The sequence below is a fragment of the Rhinoraja longicauda genome, chromosome 5, assembly GCF_053455715.1.
Source record: "Rhinoraja longicauda isolate Sanriku21f chromosome 5, sRhiLon1.1, whole genome shotgun sequence".
Lineage (NCBI taxonomy): Eukaryota > Metazoa > Chordata > Chondrichthyes > Rajiformes > Arhynchobatidae > Rhinoraja > Rhinoraja longicauda.
Genome location: NC_135957.1, coordinates 82,072,469 through 82,090,795, shown reverse-complemented (window position 1 = coordinate 82,090,795; position 18,327 = coordinate 82,072,469). Strand labels below are relative to the sequence as shown.

At 47.8% G+C, this 18,327-nt stretch overlaps 1 protein-coding gene across 1 annotated transcript in view; it reads left to right on the top strand.

The window, feature by feature from the left end:
- Positions 1–18,327, top strand: part of popdc1 (popeye domain cAMP effector 1) — a 45,702-nt gene that overhangs the window by 9,992 nt on the left and 17,383 nt on the right. Inside the window, exons 3-6 of the mRNA XM_078399852.1 lie at positions 4,620–4,744; positions 9,155–9,342; positions 14,188–14,296; positions 17,411–17,578. Coding sequence (XP_078255978.1) covers positions 4,620–4,744; positions 9,155–9,342; positions 14,188–14,296; positions 17,411–17,578 — 590 coding nt within the window. The remainder of the gene's footprint in view (positions 1–4,619; positions 4,745–9,154; positions 9,343–14,187; positions 14,297–17,410; positions 17,579–18,327) is intronic.

Here is an 18,327-nt window from a genome sequence, read left to right as displayed (position 1 = left end):
ACCAGAGGAGGTTTGCAAGAATGATCCCAGGAATGAGTGGGTTAACATATGATGAGCGTTTGTCAGCACTGGGCCTGTACTTGCTGGAGTTCATTAAAACGTACCAAATAGTGAATGGCTTGGATAGAGTGGATGAGGAGAGGATGTTTCCACTAGTGGGAGAGTCTAGGACGAGACAATAGACAATAGGTGCAGGAGTAGGCCATTCGGCCCTTCGAGCCAGCACCACCATTCTATGTGATCATGGCTGATCATTCTCAATCAGTACCCCGTTCCTGCCTTCTCCCCATACCCCCTGACTCTGCTATCCTTAAGAGCTCTATCCAGCTCTCTCTTGAATGTATGCAGAGAATTGGCCTCCACTGCCCTCTGAGGCAGAGAATTCCTCAGATTTGCAACTCTCTGACTAAAAAAGTTTTTCCTCATCTCTGTTCTAAATGGCCTACCCCTTATTCTTAAACTGTGGCCCCTGGTTCTGGACTCCCCCAACATTGGGAACATGTTTCCTGCCTCTAACATGTCCAACCCCTTAATAATCTTATACGTTTCGATAAGATCCCCTCTCATCCTTCTAAATTCCAGAGGACTAGAGGACACAGCCTCAGAATTAAATGATGTTCCATTAGGAAGGAGATGAGAAGGAATTTTATTTTAGTCAGAGGGTGGTGAATCTGTGGAATTCTTTGCCACAGAAGGCTGTGGAGTCGAAGTCTTCGGATATTTTTAAGGCAGAGATAAATAGATTCTTGATTAGTACTGGTGTCAAGGGTCGTGGTGAGAAGGCAGGAGAATGGTGTTGAGAGGGAGAGATAGATCAGCCAGGATTGAATTATGGAGTAGACTTGATGGGCCGAATGGCCTAATTCTGCTCCTATCACTTATGACCTTATGACAACAGCAGGTGAATGCGGAGTGAAGAAAGCCAGACACAGCTTCTGGAAAGTCACACGGGAAACCCAACAAAGCCTTGGGTTAGAACATGGAACATGGAACAAGCCATATCAAGGCCTGGATGGAGTGGATGTGGAGAGGATGTTTCCACTGGTGAGGGAGTCTAGGATCAGAGGGCACAGCCTCAGAATAAAACGACTTTCCTTCAGGAAGGAGATGAGGAGGAATTTCTTTAGTCAGAGGGCGGTGAATCTGTGGAATTCATTGACACAGACGGCTGTGGAGTCCAAGCCAATGGACATTTTTAAGGCAGAGATAGATAGATTCTTGATTAGTACGGGTGTCATGGGTTATGGGGGAGAAGGCAGGAGAATGGGGTTAAGAGGGAAAGATAGGTCAGCCATTATTGAATGGCGGTGTAGACACGATGGGCCGAATGGCCTAATTCTGCTCCGAGAACGTATGAATTTATGAGATATAAATAATCAGATTACAAACTGTGATATCCATGCAATATGGAAGAACAGACAATGAAGCGGAAGAACTCGAATCGTGAGCCATGGAAGTTAGTTCACCTTCTTGTTTAGTTTGGTTTTTTACTAGGGGCGGCACTGAGAATTGTACAAATGTGCATTGTATAATCAGGGCGGCACGGTGGCGCAGCGGTAGAGTTGCAGCCTCACAGCGCCAGAGACCCGGGTTCGATACTGGCCACGGGTGCTGTCTGTACGGAGTTTGTACCTTCTCCCCGTGACCTGCGTGGGTTTTCTCCGGGTTCCTACGTGGTCAGGATCGAACCGGGGTCTCCGGCGCTGTGAGGCAGCAACTCTACCGTCGTGCCACCCTGATTGTACAATTCTCTCCCATTCGGCCCTTCGAGCCAGCACCTCCATTCAATGTGATCATGGCTGATCATTCTCAACCAGTACCCCGTTCCTGCCTTCTCCCCATACCCCCTGACTCCGCTATCCTTAAGAGCTCTATCTAGCTCTCTCTTGAATGCATTCAGAGAATTGGCCTCCACTGCCTTCTGAGGCAGAGAATTCCACAGATTCACAACTCTCTGACTGAAAAAGTTTTTCCTCATCTCCGTTCTAAATGGCCTACCCCTTATTCTTAAACTGTGGCCCCTTGTTCTGGACTCGCCCAACATTGGGAACATGTTTCCTGCCTCTAACGTGTCCAACCCCTTAATAATCTTATACGTTTCGATAAGATCTCTGGAGAACATCTCTGGATGTTTCGGTTCGGGACCCTCTTTACACTGCTCAAATGTTTCTCGAAACTGTTTTAGATGGAGTGATAATAATGTGGAAACAGGCCCTTCGGCCCAACTTGCCCTCACCGGCCAACATGTCCCATCTACACTAGTCGCACCTGCCTGCGTTTGGCCCATATTCCTCCAAACCTGTCCTGTCCACGTACCTGTCTAACTGTTTCTTAATGCACTGGCATCCGTCCATCTGCAGGAGATGGTGGTGTGGCTTGGCGTTGTCCTGCTTGGAGAGGGGGATTTAAATGTTTCTTTCTTTAAATGTTTCTTAAACGTTAGGATAATCCCTGCCTCAACTACCACCTCTGGCAGCTTGTTCCACCCACCCACCACCCTCTGTGTGAAAAAGTCACCCCTCAGACTCCTATTAAATCTTTTCCCCTTCACCTTAAACCTCTGTCCTGTGATTGAAAATCGTGCAGTAAAACTAATGCATTTGTGTAGTACCGAGCTTAGGTAGACGTGTAAAACTCTCGTTGAGATGGTGAACTAAGTTTCATGGCTTGGAATGTGACAGAAGAGCACACCCGTTCTTCTGCTAATTCACAATCAGGCGCAGCGGTAGAGTTGCTGCCTTACCGCGCCGGAGACCCGGGTTCCATCCTGACTACGGGTGCTGTCTGTACGGAGTTTGTACGTTCTCCCCGAGACCTGCGTGGGCTTTCTCCGGGATCTCGGGTTTCCTCCCGCACTCCAAAGACGTGCAGGTTTGTAAGTTAATTGGCTTGGCATCATTGTAAATTGTCCCTAGTGTGTGTAGGATAGTGTTAGAGTGCGGGGATCGCTGGTCGGCGCGGACTCGATGGGCCGAAGGGCCTGTTTCCACGCTGTATCTGTAAACTAAACTAAACTATCTTTTTAGCTTAGATTACTCTAGGAGATATAACTTGGAAACAGGCCTTTCGGCACACTGAGTCCAAGCTGACCATCGATCCCATTCACATTAGTTCTATGCGATCCCACTTTCTCATCCACTCCCTGCACACTGGGGGCAATTTACTGTACGTCTTTGGAATGTGGATGGAAACCGGAGCATCTGGAGCTCACAAGGAGAACTTGCAAACTTCAAACAGACAGCACCCGAGGTCAGGATTGAGCCCGGGTATCTGGGGCTGTGAGGCAGCAGCTCGACCCGCTGTGCCACCGCAATGCTTGGAGATTATACAATACAATACAATACAATGCAATACAATACAATACAATACAATACAATACAATACAATACAATACAATACAATATATCTTTATTGTCATTGTACAGGGGTACAACGAGATTGGGAATGTGCCTCCCATACGATGCAATAAATTAATTAGCTAGTCAGTATTAATTTAAACAACCCAATGAAACAAATTAGAACAGTTTTAAAACAGAATAAAGTGCAAGTAGGTCTGTGCCGGTTCACTGTGCGATGTGACCATCCGGCTCAGCAGGACCGGTTCATAGCAGCTATGGCCCTGGGGATGAAGCTGTTCCTGAGTCTGGAGGTGCGGGCGTAGAAGGCCTTGTATCCTCGGTCCGATGGTAGAAGGTCGAACAGACTGTTGCAGGGGTGTGAAGAGTCTTTGTGGATGCTGGTGGCTTTTCTGAGGCATCGTGTGTTGTAGATGCCCTCCAAGGCTGGTAGCTGTATTCGGATGGTCCTCTGAGCTCTATGGACTACCCGCTGAAGAGCTTTCCTCTCTGCCTCCGTGCAGCTGAGATACCACACAGGGATGCCATGCGTTAGGATGCTCTGTATGGTGCAGCGGTAGAAGTACGTAACATTATTTATATTTAGTTACCATTGACGAGAGAATTAAGAATTAAGAATTTCTACAATCACATCATCTGAATTTGTTGATTTGTTATATCATTGGTTGATTTGTTATATAATTGAAAGTGACAAGCAATAGAAATTGACAAGCCATTGAAAGTGACAAGGAATTGAAATTAATGAGTCATTGAAAGTGACAAGCAATTAAAATTAACACGCAATTGACATGGACAAGGAATTGAAATTAACAAGCCATAGAAAGTGACAAGGAATTGAAATTGACACGGTTTTGAAATTTACAAGGCTTTAGAGATACAGCGAGGAAACAGGCCCTTCGGCCCACCGAGTCTCCACTGACCTGCGATCCCCGCGCACTAACACTATCCTACACACACTGGGGACAATTTACATTTATATTAAACCAGTTAACCTACAAACCTCTATGTCTTTGGCATGTGGAGGGAAACGGAAGATCTCGGAAAAAAATTCACGAGGTCACAGGAAGAATGCGCAAACTCCGTACGTACAGCACCCGTAGTCAGGATGGAATCCGGGTCTCTGGCGCTGCAATGCAGCAACTCTACCGCTGCGCCACCGAGCTATTCTCTCTCGCTGTTTCGTGGCACTTTGCCCTGCCACATATCTATGTCACATATCTGTGCCAATTTGAAGTTGACGGCACTTGCCTTTTCTGTTCACAGGCTGTGCGTTCTTCATTGCCTGGGCAGTACTGTACCGATGTGCTTTAGACATAATGATCTGGAACTCACTGTTCCTTATCCTCAACATGATGCATTTTATCTACCTGCTCTACAAACGGAGACCTGTAAGTATAATAATAATAATAATAATACATTTTATTTATATAGCGCTTTTCATATACTCAAAGACGCTTTACAGAGATTTTGAGAACATAGGGAAATTAATAAATAGATAAATAAGTAAATAAATAAATGAACAGAGAAAGGAGACAGAAGGTGAGGTGACCTTCAGTGGTTGAAGTCAGTACTGAACAGGTGAGACTTCAGCGATGTTTTGAATGTGGTGAGTGTGGGGGAGTCTCTAACGGTTTGGGGTAGTGAGTTCCATAGGGTGGGAGCAGCGATGGAGAAAGCCCTGTCCCCCCAGGATCTGAGTTTAGTCCGGATGTGGGGGGATAGGAGATTGGCAGCAGCAGAGCGGAGGGTGCAGGTGGGAGTGTGCCTGTGGAGGAGGTCAGTCAGGTAGGATGGGGCCAGGTTATGGAGGGCTTTGTAGGTTATGAGGAGGATTTTGTACTGGATTCTCTGGGGGATGGGGAGCCAGTGGAGTTTATAAAGGACGGGGGTGATATGGTCACGGATCGAGGTGTGTGTGAGTAGACGGGCAGCGGAGTTTTGAATGTATTGAAGTTTATTGATGATTTTTGAGGGTGCGCCATAGAGGAGGCTGTTGCAGTAGTCCAGACGGGAGGTGATGAAGGCGTGGATGAGGGTTTCTGCAGCTGTGGAGGAGAGGGATGGACGGAGACGGGCAATGTTTTTGAGGTGGAAGAAGGCTGTCTTTGTGATGTGTGTTGATGTGTTTGTCGAAGTATAGACAGTCGTAGAGTGATACATGCGTGGAAACAGGCCCTTCGGCCCAACTTGCCCACACCGACCGACATGTCCCATCTACTCTAGTTTTTTAATCTTGTTTGTGACTGAACTTCAGCCAAAACGGTACACGATAGGGCGACAATTTTAGGCCCACCTTACTCACTATTGTCATTTTAGTGATAATGCAAGTAGTTTTATTGAAATCGGTGTTATATTTTTTAAGTTATTCACATTTTTAAGTTTAAAAGGAGGGGACGGGGAGGGGAGGAGGGAGGGAGGGGGGAAGGGGGGAGATGGGAGGGGGGGTTGAGGGGGAGGACAAGGTGCTGCACCAATGCAGGAGAGGTTTGGGCCCAACGGGTCCACTTGGTCTAGTATCCCTCTAAACCTGTCCTATCCATGTCCCTGTCTAAAACGTTGCGATAGTCCCTGCCTCAACTACCTCCTCCAGCAGCTCATCCTATACACTAATAATAAGGGACCCATTTAAGAATAAGGGGTAGGCCATTTAGAACAGAGATGAGGAAAAACTTTTTCAGTCAGAGAGTTGTGAATCTGTGGAATTCTCTGCCTCAGAAGGCAGTGGAGGCCAATTCTCTGAATACATTCAAGAGAGAGCTAGATAGAGCTCTTAAAGATAGCGGAGTCAGACGGTATGGGGAGAAGGCAGGAACGGGGTACTGATTGAGAATGATCAGCCATGATCACATTGAATGGCGGTGCTGGCTCGAAGGGCCGAATGGCCTACTCCTGCACCTATTGTCTATTGTCTATTGTCTACACCTACCACCCTTTGCGTGAAAAAGTTACCCCTCAGGTTCCTATTAAATCTCCCCCCCCCCCCATCCTTAAACCTATGACCTCTGGTTCTCGATTCCCTTACTCTGAGCAAGAGACACTCTACCTAATCTATTCCTCTCATAATTTTGTACTCTTCTATAGGATTACCACTCATCCTCCTGCGCTCCAAGGAGATGACACCAAGCTTTCAATTCCATTTCCCCCTTGTCTTGACTCATGTCTGTTACGATGGTTCTTTAAAATATTCTGCCGATTATAAACCAAATTGATCAATACGAAGCTTCTCAAGGCAATCTGTGTCCATTTGCGTCTATATACTAAAACTCTCGTTTGTTTGTTTGTTTGTTCCTGAACTACAGCCAAAACGGTACACGATAGCGCGACAATTTTAGGCCCACCTTACTCACCGTCGTCCCTTTGGTGCTAATGGAAGAAGTTTCATTGAAATCGGCGTTATATTTTAAAAGTTATTCACATTTTAAAGTTTAAATCTATCTCCTAGGGAGGGAGGGGGGATGGGGGAGGAGGGAGGGGAGGGGGAGGGGGAGGTGGGGGAGGGAGGGGGAAAGAAGGTGGGAGGGAGGGGGGGAGAGTGGAGAAGGAGGGAGTGGGGAGAGGGGGAAGGAGGGGAGGAAGGGGAGGGGGGGAGAGTGGAGAAGGAGGGAGTGGGGAGAGGGAGGAGGGAGGGGAGAGAGGGGGACAAGGGAGGGAGTGGGGGAGGATAGGGTGCTGCACCAATGCAGGAGAGGTTTGGGCCCAGCGGGTCCACTTGGTCTAGTTTTAATTAAATGAAGGTTCTTGTTCACTTTCACCCAATACAAAGATTGTCCCTCTTATCGATTTACCTATGGGTCTGTCCTGGGCCACCCAGATTGAAGGAATGTCCAACGCCTCTACTTCCTTACAAGGCTTAGGAAGTTCAGCATGTCCCCAACAACTCTCACCGACTTCTACAGTTGTGCCACGCCTTTGGAGTGTGGGAGGAAACCGACGATCTCGGAGAAAACCCACGCAGGTCACGGGGAGAACGTACAAACTCCGTACAGACGGCGCCCGTAGTCAGGATGGAAACCGGGTCTCTGGCGCTGTGAGGCAGCAACACTACCGCTGCGCCACCGTGCTGCAGTTCCTGCGACACATTTCTATAATTCATTTCTTGAACAGCTGACTGTCATTTCTTACATATGATTTGAGCCTATATTGGGGACTGGCATCCATAGACTTGTGGTGTTGGGCTGTTTGCACAGGGTTATGGAATGCTGCCCACTTCAAGAGCTCAGTGACACAACAAAGTGTTGTCACTGGTTCTTCCGAGTGGAGATTGGAACTGTTTCCAACCTTTCGAAGGTACTTTGCAACCTTCTCAATCTTTCAATCCCTGTTTGTGATGTTTGACCGAGAGGTCTGGAGAAAATGCACATCTTTGGACCAGCGAGAGTTAAAAAAATAGAACATGGGATAGAAATTGGGCGGTCACGGTGGCGCAGCGGTAGAGTTGCTGCCTTACAGCGAATGCAGTGTCGGAGGTTCGATCCTGACTACGGGTGCTGTACTGTACGGAGTTTGTACGTTCTCCCCGTGACCTGCGTGGGTTTTCTCTGAGATCTTCGGTTTCCTCCCACACTCCAAAGACGTACAGGTTTGTAGGTTGAATCGAGTCTGAAGAAGGGTCTCGACTCGAAACGTCACCCATTCCTTCTCTCCTGAGATGCTGCCTGACCTGCTGAGTTACTCCAGCATTTTGTGAATAAATACCTCAGGTTTGTAGGTTAATCGGCTTGGTAAATGTAAAAATTGTTGTAGTGAGTATAGGATAGTGTTTATGTGTGTGGGAATCACTGGTCGGCATGGACCCGGTGGACCGAAAGGGCCTGTTTCCACGCTGTATCTCTAAACTAAACTAAACTAAACACAGTAATAGGTCCTTCTGTCCACAATGTCTGTACTGAACATAATGCCAAGTTAAATTGATGATAATAAACCTAAACCAAAACTACCACCTTCAAGGCTGTAGAAGGGTCTCGACCCGAAACCTCACCTATCCATGTTCTCCAGAGATACTGCCTGACCCGCTGAGTTACTCCAGCACTCTGTGAAACGTCACCTATCCATGTTCTCCAGAGATGCTGCCTGACCCGCTGAGTTACTCCGGCACTTCGTTTTTTGTTTCCAAACCCTGAACATCTTGACTTAAGTTGCCCTCAGTCCGAACAAGTGGCCCGACCCAAAACGCTACCCATCATTTTCCTCCAGGGACGCTGCCTGACCTGCTGAGTAACTCCACCTCTTTGTGTCTGTCTTCTGAAATAGTTTAACCATGTTTGTTTTTTTAATTTTTAATTTTTTAAAGCATATGTACAAATAATAATAAACGACAAACTGGTTATAGAATTCTTACATAGCTTCAATTTTTAAATTTTTAAAGAAAAAATAAAGTTGAAAAGAGACTATAAACTAATAGAGAGAAAGCAAAGAGAAAAGAGAATTACAAATATAAAGATTATGGGGATAGACAATAGACAATAGGTGCAGGAGGAGGCCATTCGGCCCTTCGAGCCAGCACCGCCATTCAATGTGATCGTGGCTGATCATTCTCAATCAGTACCCCGTTCCTGCCTTCTCCCCATACCCCCTGACTCCACTATCCTTAAGAGCTCTATCCAGCTCTCTCTTGAATGCATTCAGAGAATTGGCCTCCACTGCCTTCTGAGGCAGAGAATTCCACAGATTCACAACTCTCTGACTGAAATAGATCCGGGAGTTAATGAGTATAGTTGTACATCCAACCCTAAGCTCAAGTTTTAACTTTAGTTTTAAATTTTAACCATGTTTTAACCGTCCAAATTATCTCCTTGCAGATAAAGCTTGATAAGGAGCTCAGGGCACTTTACCGGAGAATGTTTGAGCCTCTTCACGTTCCTCCTGACTTGTTCCAAAGACTCACGGGGCAGTTCTGTAGCATCATGACCCTTGCAAAGGATCAGACCTACGCCGCAGAAGATAAAACATCTGTTGATGACCGGCTCAGTATCCTGCTCAAGGGAAAGTAAGTCCACAGTCCTCCTGTTGTGTCTCATTGTCTGTAACAATCTTGCTATTGAGGGGGTGCAGCGTAGGTTTACTAGGTTAATTCCCGGAATGGCGGGACTGTCATATGTTGAAAGACTGGAGCGGCTAGGCTTGTATACACTGGAATTTAGAAGGATGAGAGGGGATCTTATCGAAACGTATGATTATTAAGGGATTGGACACGTTAGAGGCAGGAAACATGTTCCCAATGTTGGGCGAGTCCAGAACAAGGGGCCACAGTTTAAGAATAAGGGGTAGGCCATTTAGAACGGAGATGAGGAAAAACTTTTTCAGCCAGAGAGTTGTAAATCTGTGGAATTCTCTGCCTCAGAAGGCAGTGGAGGCCAATTCTCTGAATGCATTCAAGAGAGAGCTAGACAGAGCTCTTAAGGATAGCAGTCAGGGGGTATGGGGAGAAGGCAGGAACGGGGTACTGATTGAGAATGATCAGCCATGATCATATTGAATGGTGGTGCTGGCTCGAAGGGCCGAATGGCCTCCTCCTGCATCTATTGTCTATTGTCTATTGTAACTTGAAAACGGATGGCGGGACTGTCCTATGAGGAAAGATTGGAAAGATTGGGCTTGTATTCACTGGAATTTAAAAGGACGAGAGGGGACCTTACAGAAACGTATAAAATCATGAAAGGACTGGACAAGCTAGATGCAGGAAAAACGTTCCCAATGTTGGGGGAAGTCCAGAAGCAGGGGCCACACAGTCTAAGAATAAAGGGGAGGCCATTTAAAACTGAGGTGAGAAAAAACTTTTTCGCCCAGAGAGTTGTGAATTTGTGGAATTCTCTGCCACAGAGGGCAGTGGAGGCCCCCCCAATTCACCGGATGAATTAAAAAGAGAGTTAGATAGAGCTCTAGGGGCTAGTGGAATCAAGGGATATGGGGAGAAGGCAGGCATGGGTTACTGATTGTGGATGATCAGCCATGATCACAATGAATGGCGGTGCTGGCTCGAAGGGCCAAATGGCCTCTTCCTGCACCTATTTTCTATGTTTCTATGTTTCACCTAGCCCACAGCTAACAATGGCCTGTTCCCTTTATCATCATAATGTTTTTTCACATCATACGATCATGTTATAGGTGCAGAATTTATCAATTATGAACGGGAAACGTCACCTATTCCTTTTCTCCAGTTACTCCAGCTTTTTGTGTCTGTCTACGGTTTAAACCAGCATCTGCAGTTCCTTCCGACGCATAACTTGGCACCAGGTTCAGCACAACCATTGTGGACCGAAGGGCCCATTGCAGGGCTGTCCTGTTCTATATACTGAAACATAGAAAATAGGTGCAGGAGGGGGCCATTTGGCCCTTCGAGCCAGCACCGCCATTCATTGTGATCATGGCTGATCTATGTTCTTCAGTTATTTAACACTGAGAGGCTGAAATGTTTATCTGGTACTGTGTAAATCTTATCAGCAGACTGCTGAAGGATTCCTGGTGGAGGAATGGCTGTTATTTATAATCTGTTTGGCTTCATTCCATTCCATTGCTTCCCATATTTGGGCAGAAAGCAAAGGGGTCAGACCAATTGAACATAATGTACAGAAGACGCTTGAAAGAATGTGAGACATGATGTGTGTTCTTCACCCGTGCCGAGTAGTGTGTGGACAGGGCAATGAGTTTGGATTAGTTTAGAGATGCAGCGCGGAAACAGGCCCTTCGGCCCACCCAGTCAAGGGAAATGGGGAGAGGGCAGGAACGGGGTACTGATTGTGGATGATCAGCCATGACCACGGTGAATGGCGGTGCTGGCGTGAAGGGCCGAATGGCCTCCTCCTGCATCTATTGTCGATTGTCTGTTGTCTATTGAGTCCGCGCCAACAGCGATCCTCGCACACTAACACTATCCCACACACACTAGAGACAGTTTGCAATTTTGACGAAGCCAATTGGTTCAGAAGTTCATGAGTGATAGGGCAGTGGAGGCCAATTCTCTGAATGCATTAAAGAGAGAGCTAGATAGAGCTCTTAAGGATAGCAGTCAGGGGGTATGGGGAGAAGGCAGGAACGGTGTACTGATTGGGAATGATCAGCCATGATCACATTGAATGGCGGTGCTGGCTCGAAGGGCCGAATGGCCTCCTCCTGCACCTATCGTCTATTGTCTGATGGGCCGAATGGCCTAATTCTGCTCCCATCACTTATGACCTGCCAGAGGACCATCGAATAGATCGTAGAACAGTGCATCACAGGAACCCACCATGTCTGTGCCGAACATGAACCATCCTGTCACCAACTAGAGAGTGGTCCTGACCTGCCACCAACCTCATTGGAGAGCCACAGACTATCTTTAATCGGACTTTCCTGGACAATGTCTTGCACTCAACGTTATTCCCTTTATCCTGTATCTTAGTTTGTTTTAGTTTAGAGATATAGCGCGCAAACAGGTCCCTCTCGGCCCACCGAGTCCGAGCCGACCAGCGATCCCCACACATTAACACTATCCTGCACACAGCCAGGGACAATTTAGATACACCAAGCCAATCAACCTACAAACCTGTACGCCTTTGGAGTGTGAGAGGAAACCGGAGCTCCCGGATAAAACCCACGCAGGTCACGGGGAGAACGTGCAAACTCCATACAGGCAGCACCTGTAGTCTGGATCGAACCCGGGTCTCTGGCGCTGTAAGGCAGCAACTCTACCGCTGCGCCACCATGCCGCATGTAGTTCTATCACTGCCACTATCAGTACACTGTGGACGGCTTGTTTGTAAACATATTCAGTTTAGTTCAGTTTAGAGATACAGCGTAGAAACAGGCCATTTTGGCCACCGGGTCCGCGCCGACCAGCGATCCCCGCACATTAACACTATCCTACACCCACTAGGGCCAATTTTTACATTTACCAAGCCAATTAACCTACAAATCTGTACGTCTTTGGAATGTGGGAGGAAACCAAAGATCTCGGAGAAAACCCACGCAGGTCACGGGGAGAACGTACAAACTCCGTACAGACGGCGCCCGTAGTTGGGATCGAACCCGGGCCTCCGGCGCTGCATTTGCTGTAAGGCAGCAACTCTACCGCTGCACGACCCCAAATGTGTAGGAAGGAACTGCAGATGCTGTTTTAGACCGAAGATAGACATAAAAAGCTGGAGTAACTCAGCGGGACAGGCAGCATCTCTGGAGAGAAGGAATGGGTGATTCTTCAAACTGAAGAATCATAGTGAGGACTGAGGAATCATGACTAGTCTGTTTGTTGACCGGATAGCAGGCAACAAACAAAAATCAATGCACTAATAAATTAAAGTGAGCTATGATGCCAAGTAAAAATGGATCTCATCTTCCTATACACGACACATCCCTTCCCAGCACTTCCACGTGGCCATGTAAAAGCCTCTTCAAAATCTCACGAGATCAGGTGCGTAGGTGTGATTTATGGGGGCAATGAAACCTGAATGAATGAATAAATGAAAGTATGAATGATGCTTTGTTGTCACATGTGACAAGTCTCAGCGATATGCTTTGATTTGCACACCTTGGGTATGCAAAGAGTCACCACATAAAGGGCGCCGAGTTACACAGAGTATTGGGCGGCACGGTGGGGCAGCTGTAGAGTGCTGCCTTACAGCGAATGCAGCGCCGGAGACCCGGGTTCGATCCCGACTACGGGTGCCGTCTGCACGGAGTTTGTACGTTCCCCCGTGACCTGCGTGGGCTTTCTCCGAGGTCTTCGGTTTCTTCCCACACTCCAAAGACGTGTGAGTTTGCAGGTTAATCGGCTTTGGTAAAATTGTAAATCCTCCCTCGTGTGTAGGATAGTGCTAGTGTGCGTGGGTCGCTGGTCGGCACGGGCTTCGTGGGACGAAGGGCCTGTTTACCGCGCGACACTAAAGTAAACTCAAGTAAAGTAAACCCGCTTGTCTGGAGTGTGGGAGGAAACCGGAGCACCCAGAGGAAACCCACGCGGGTCACGGGGAGAACGTACAAACCCCGCACAGACAGCACCCGTAGTCAGGATCATACCAGGGTCTCCGGCGCTGTGAGGTAGCAGCGCCAGTATGTGTAAATATGTAAATTGCTGGTAGATTGAGCTAACATGTCAGGGCTGAGATCATTTAATCAGAACCGCGATGTGATTGATCTTCCCCAATCTTTACTTTAGACTTTCGAGATGCAGCGCGGAAACAGGCCCTTCGGCCCACCGAGTCATGCCGACCAGTGATCGCCCCGTACACTAACGGGGCGGCACGGTGGCGCAGCGATAGAGTTGCTGCCTTACAGCACTTGCAGCGCTGGAGACCCAGGTTCAATCCCGACTACGTTTGTACGTTCTCCCCGTGACCTGCGTGGGTTTTCTCCGAGATCTTCGGTTTCCTCCCACACTCCAAAGACGTACAGGTTTGTAGGTTAATTGGCTTGGGTTTGTATACTTGGTATAATTTTAAATTGTCCCTAGTGGGTGTAGGATAGTGTTAATGTGCGGGGATCGCTGGTTGGTGCGGACCCGGTGGGCCGAAGGGCCTGTTTCTGCGCTGTATGTCTAAACTGAACTAAACTGAACTAAACTTAAATTAAACTAACACTAGCCTATACACTCGGGATAATCTTTCTTAACAACTTACCGAAGTCAATTAACCTACAAACCTGTACATCTTTGGAGTGTGGGAGGAAACCGGAGCACCCGGAGAAAACCCAAGCAGGTCACGGGGTGAACGTACAAACTCCGTACAGACAGCACCTGCGGTCAGGATGGAACCTGGGTCCCTGGCGCTGCGAGGCAGCAACTCTACCGTTGCGCCACCGTGCCGCCACTCAATAGATTGTTCTTGGAGAATGTACTTAAAGCAGCTCTTTGACTCGACAGGATGACAGTTTCTTACCGGGGGCACTTCCTGCACAACATTTACCCCACCGCCTTCATCGACTCGCCCGAATACCGATCCACCCAGCTCAACAAAGGAGAAAAATTCCAGGTAGGGTAGTAGAGGGGAGAAATGTGACACAGGTGGTCCTCGACTTACCATGGGGGTTACGTTAAGAGCAAACCCGTCGGGAACCCAAAATACCATACGTCGAAATACATTGAATACACGCGATCACGTGGCCGGAAGCGGTTCCGGCTTGCTAGGGATCATCGCTGCCGTTTGTACCATCGCAAAGTCGAAATATATCGTAAGTCGAAGCATCGTAAGGAGGGGAGCACATCTCTATACACTAATCAAAGGTATTTATTCACAAAATGCTGGAGTAACTCAGCAGGTCAGGCAGCATCTCGGGAGAGAAGGAATGGGTGACGTTTCAGGTCGAGACCCTGAAGAAGGGTCTCGACCCGAAACGTCACCCATTCCTTCTCTTCCGAGATGCTGCCTGACCTGCTGAGTTACTCCAGCATTTCGTGAATAAACACCTTCCATTTGTACCAGCATCTGCAGTTATTTTCGTACACTCTCTATACACTAAAACTCTTGTTTGTTTGTTCGTTTGTTTGTTCCTGAACTACAGCCAAAACGGTACACGATAGCGCGACAAGTTTTAAGGGCCATTTTACTCACGGTCGTCCCTTTGGTGCTAATGGAATAAGTTTCATTGAAATCGGTGTTATATTTTTAAAGTTATTTACATTTTAAAGTTTAAATCTATCTCCTAGGGAGGGAGGGGGGAGGAGGGAGGATAAGGGGGATGGAGTGGGGGAGGCGCAGGGAGGGGAGGGGGAGGGAGGAGGGGGTGGGCTGGAGAGAAGGGAGGGGAGGGGGGGGGGGAGAGGGTGCTGCACCAATGCAGGAGAGTCCAGAACCAGGGGCCACAGTTTAAGAATAATAGACAATAGACAATAGACAATAGGTGCAGGAGGAGGCCATTCAGCCCTTCGAGCCAGCACCGCCATTCAATGCGATCATGGCTGATCATTCTCAATCAGTACCCCGTTCCTGCCTTCTCCCCATACCCCCTCACTCCGCTATCCTTAAGAGCTCTATCCAGCTCTCTCTTGAAAGCATAAGGGGTAGGCCATTTAGAACGGAGATGAGGAAAAACTTTTTCAGTCAGAGATTTGTAAATCTGTGGAATTCTGTGGAGGCTAATTCTCTGAATGCATTCAAGAGAGAGCGAGACAGAGCTCTTAAGGATAGCGGAGTCAGTATGGGGAGAAGGCAGGAACGGGGTACTGATTGAGAATGATCAGCCATGATCACATGATGACATTGAATGGTGGTGCTGGCTCGAGGGGCTGAATGGCCTCCTCCTGCATCTATTGTCTATTGTCTATTGTTTGGGCCTAACAGGGTCAACTTGGTCTAGCATAATTCTAATTTCAACTGCTGGTGGAAATGTTGCTTTTGTCTCAGAAGAAACAGTTGCAGACTTGTTATCATGTCCTTTTATTCCTTTGTGTATGTTTCATTCTATTCAGAGAGTGAAACAATGTGATCCCAGGGCACCAGTGTTGTGAAATCCCATGCAGGGTAGAGAAGGAAGGGGGCTCTGGTTTGGCTTTAGGGCAGCACGGTGGCGCGGCGGTAGAGTTGTTGCCTCGCAGCTGCAGAGACCCGGGTTCCATCCTGACTACGGGCGCCATCTATAAGGAGTTTGTACGTTCTCCCCGTGACCTGCGTGGGTTGTCTCCGGGCGGAAAACTGCTCACAATGCTCCAATGCAGCCCAACCAGCGCCGTGGGCCGAAGGGCCTGTTTCCGAGCTGAATAACTGGTATGTTGTTTTATTTGTCACATGTACAGTGAGATAACTATGGGTCTATTGTGGTTATGGATTCAATTATGGCTGGGACTCAACTAATGTATGTTTGGCAGATTAACAAACCGACCTCCATCGACTCCATTTACGCCTCACGCTGCCTCGGCAAGGCCAGCAGCATAATCAAGGACCAGTCGCACCCCGGCCACTCCCTCTTCTCCCCTCTCCCATCGGGCAAGAGGTACAGAAGTGTGAAAACGCACACCTCCAGATTCAGGGACAGTTTCTTCCCAGCTGTTATCAGGCAACTGAACCATCCGGAGAACAGTGCTGAACGACTATCTACCTCATTGGTGACCCTCGGACTATCCTTGATTGGGTTTTACTTTGCACTAAACGTTATTCCCTTATCAGAATCAGAATCAGAATCACCTATCATGTGCCGACACACTGTAAGTGGCTCGATTGTAATCATGCATTGTCTTTCCGCAGACAACAAAAGCTTTTCACTGTACCTCGGTACACATGACAATAAACTAAACTGGACTAATGTGAGGTTAAGATAGTTTTTCTTCGTAGCCATCATGGTACTCATAGAGTCATAGTGTGTCTTTAACGATGGGATAGTCCCAGCCTCAACCACCTCCTCTGGCAGCTTGTTCCATACACCCACCACCCTCTGTATGAAAAGTTACCCCTCGGATTCCTATTAAACCTTGAACCTATGTCCTCTGGTCCTCGATTCCCCTACTCTGGGTAAAAGACTCTGTGCATCTACCCGATCTATTCCTCTCATGATTTTGTACACCTCTGTAAGATCACCCCTCATCCTCCTGCGCTCCATGGAATAGAGACCCAGCCTGCTCAACCTCTCCATATAGCTCACACCCTCTAGTCCTGGCAACATCCTCGTAAATCTTTCTTAAACCCTTTCAAGCTTGACAATATATTTCCTATAACATGGTGCCCAGAACTGAACACGATATTCTAAATGCGGTCTCACCAACGTTGGCGCAGCGGTAGAGTTGCTGCCTTACAGCGAATGCAGCGCCGGAGACTCAGGTTCGATCCTGACTACGGGCGCCGTCTGTACGGAGTTTGTACGTTCTCCCCGTGACCTGCGTGGGTTTTCTCCGAGATCTTCGGTTTCCTCCCACACTCCAAAGACGTGCAGGTATGTAGGTTAATTGACTGGGTAAATGTAAAAATTGTCCCTAGTGTGTGTAGGATAGTGTTAGTGTGCGGGGATCGCTGGGCGATGCGGACTCGGTGGGCCGAAGGGCCTGTTTCCACGCTGTATCTCTAAAAATAAAATAATTTAATTTTTTTTTAAACGTCTTCTACCAGGAATATTGCAGGACAGTCATGATATTTCCCATCCATGTTCTGTCTCCTTAGGTGACCGTGGTGGCTGAGGACAACTGCAGGTTTCTCTGCTGGTCCAGGGAGAGACTGACTTTCTTCCTGGAAACCGAATCGTTTCTTCACGAAGTATTCAAGTACCTCATCGGCAAAGATATCACCAACAAGCTGTACTCCTTGAACGACCCAACACTCAGCGACAAAGTAGGTATTAAAACCTGGAGTGTTGAGTAAAAGTCCCGTGGAACTGAACGCATTAAGGATACCCAGTTCTGAAATCTTTTGCATGAAACACATCTTCTTTCTTCTTAAGCCCTTGGCTCCTCTGGTGAGCAGAGGCCATTGACAAATGTCCTCCACCTCACTCGGTTGTTGGCGGTTCCTTCGAGATCTCCCCAGTTGAGCCCACTCCCAGACATTTCTGCCTGGACACCTCTTCTCCAGCTGTTCCTGGGTCGACCTCTTTTCCTTTTTCCTTGGGGGTTCCATTTCAGGGCTTGCCGGGTGATTTTTTTGTGGCAGGTTTTCTGAGGGCGTGTCCAATCCAACTCCATTTTCTCCTTCGAATTTGTAAGTCAATGGGATCCTGGCTTGTTCTTTCCCACAGGTCCACATTGCTTACTTCATCTCTCCTCCAGATGTTTAGTATTCTCCCGAGGCAGGTGTTAATGAATGTTTGCAGCCTGTTTGTTGTGTTTTTTTTGTTGTTTTCCACGTCTCTGATCCATACAGCATTCACATTTGAATGAAAGATGCGTATTTTGGCGTTGATTGATCAGGCAGCATCTCGGGAGAGAAGGAATGGGTGACGTTTCGGGTCGAGGCCCTTCTTCAGTCTGAAGAAGGGTCTCGACCCGAAACGTCACCCATTCCTTCTCTCCTGAGATGCTGCCTGACCTGCTGAGTTACTCCAGCATTTTGTGAATAAATACCTTCGATTTGTACCAGCATCT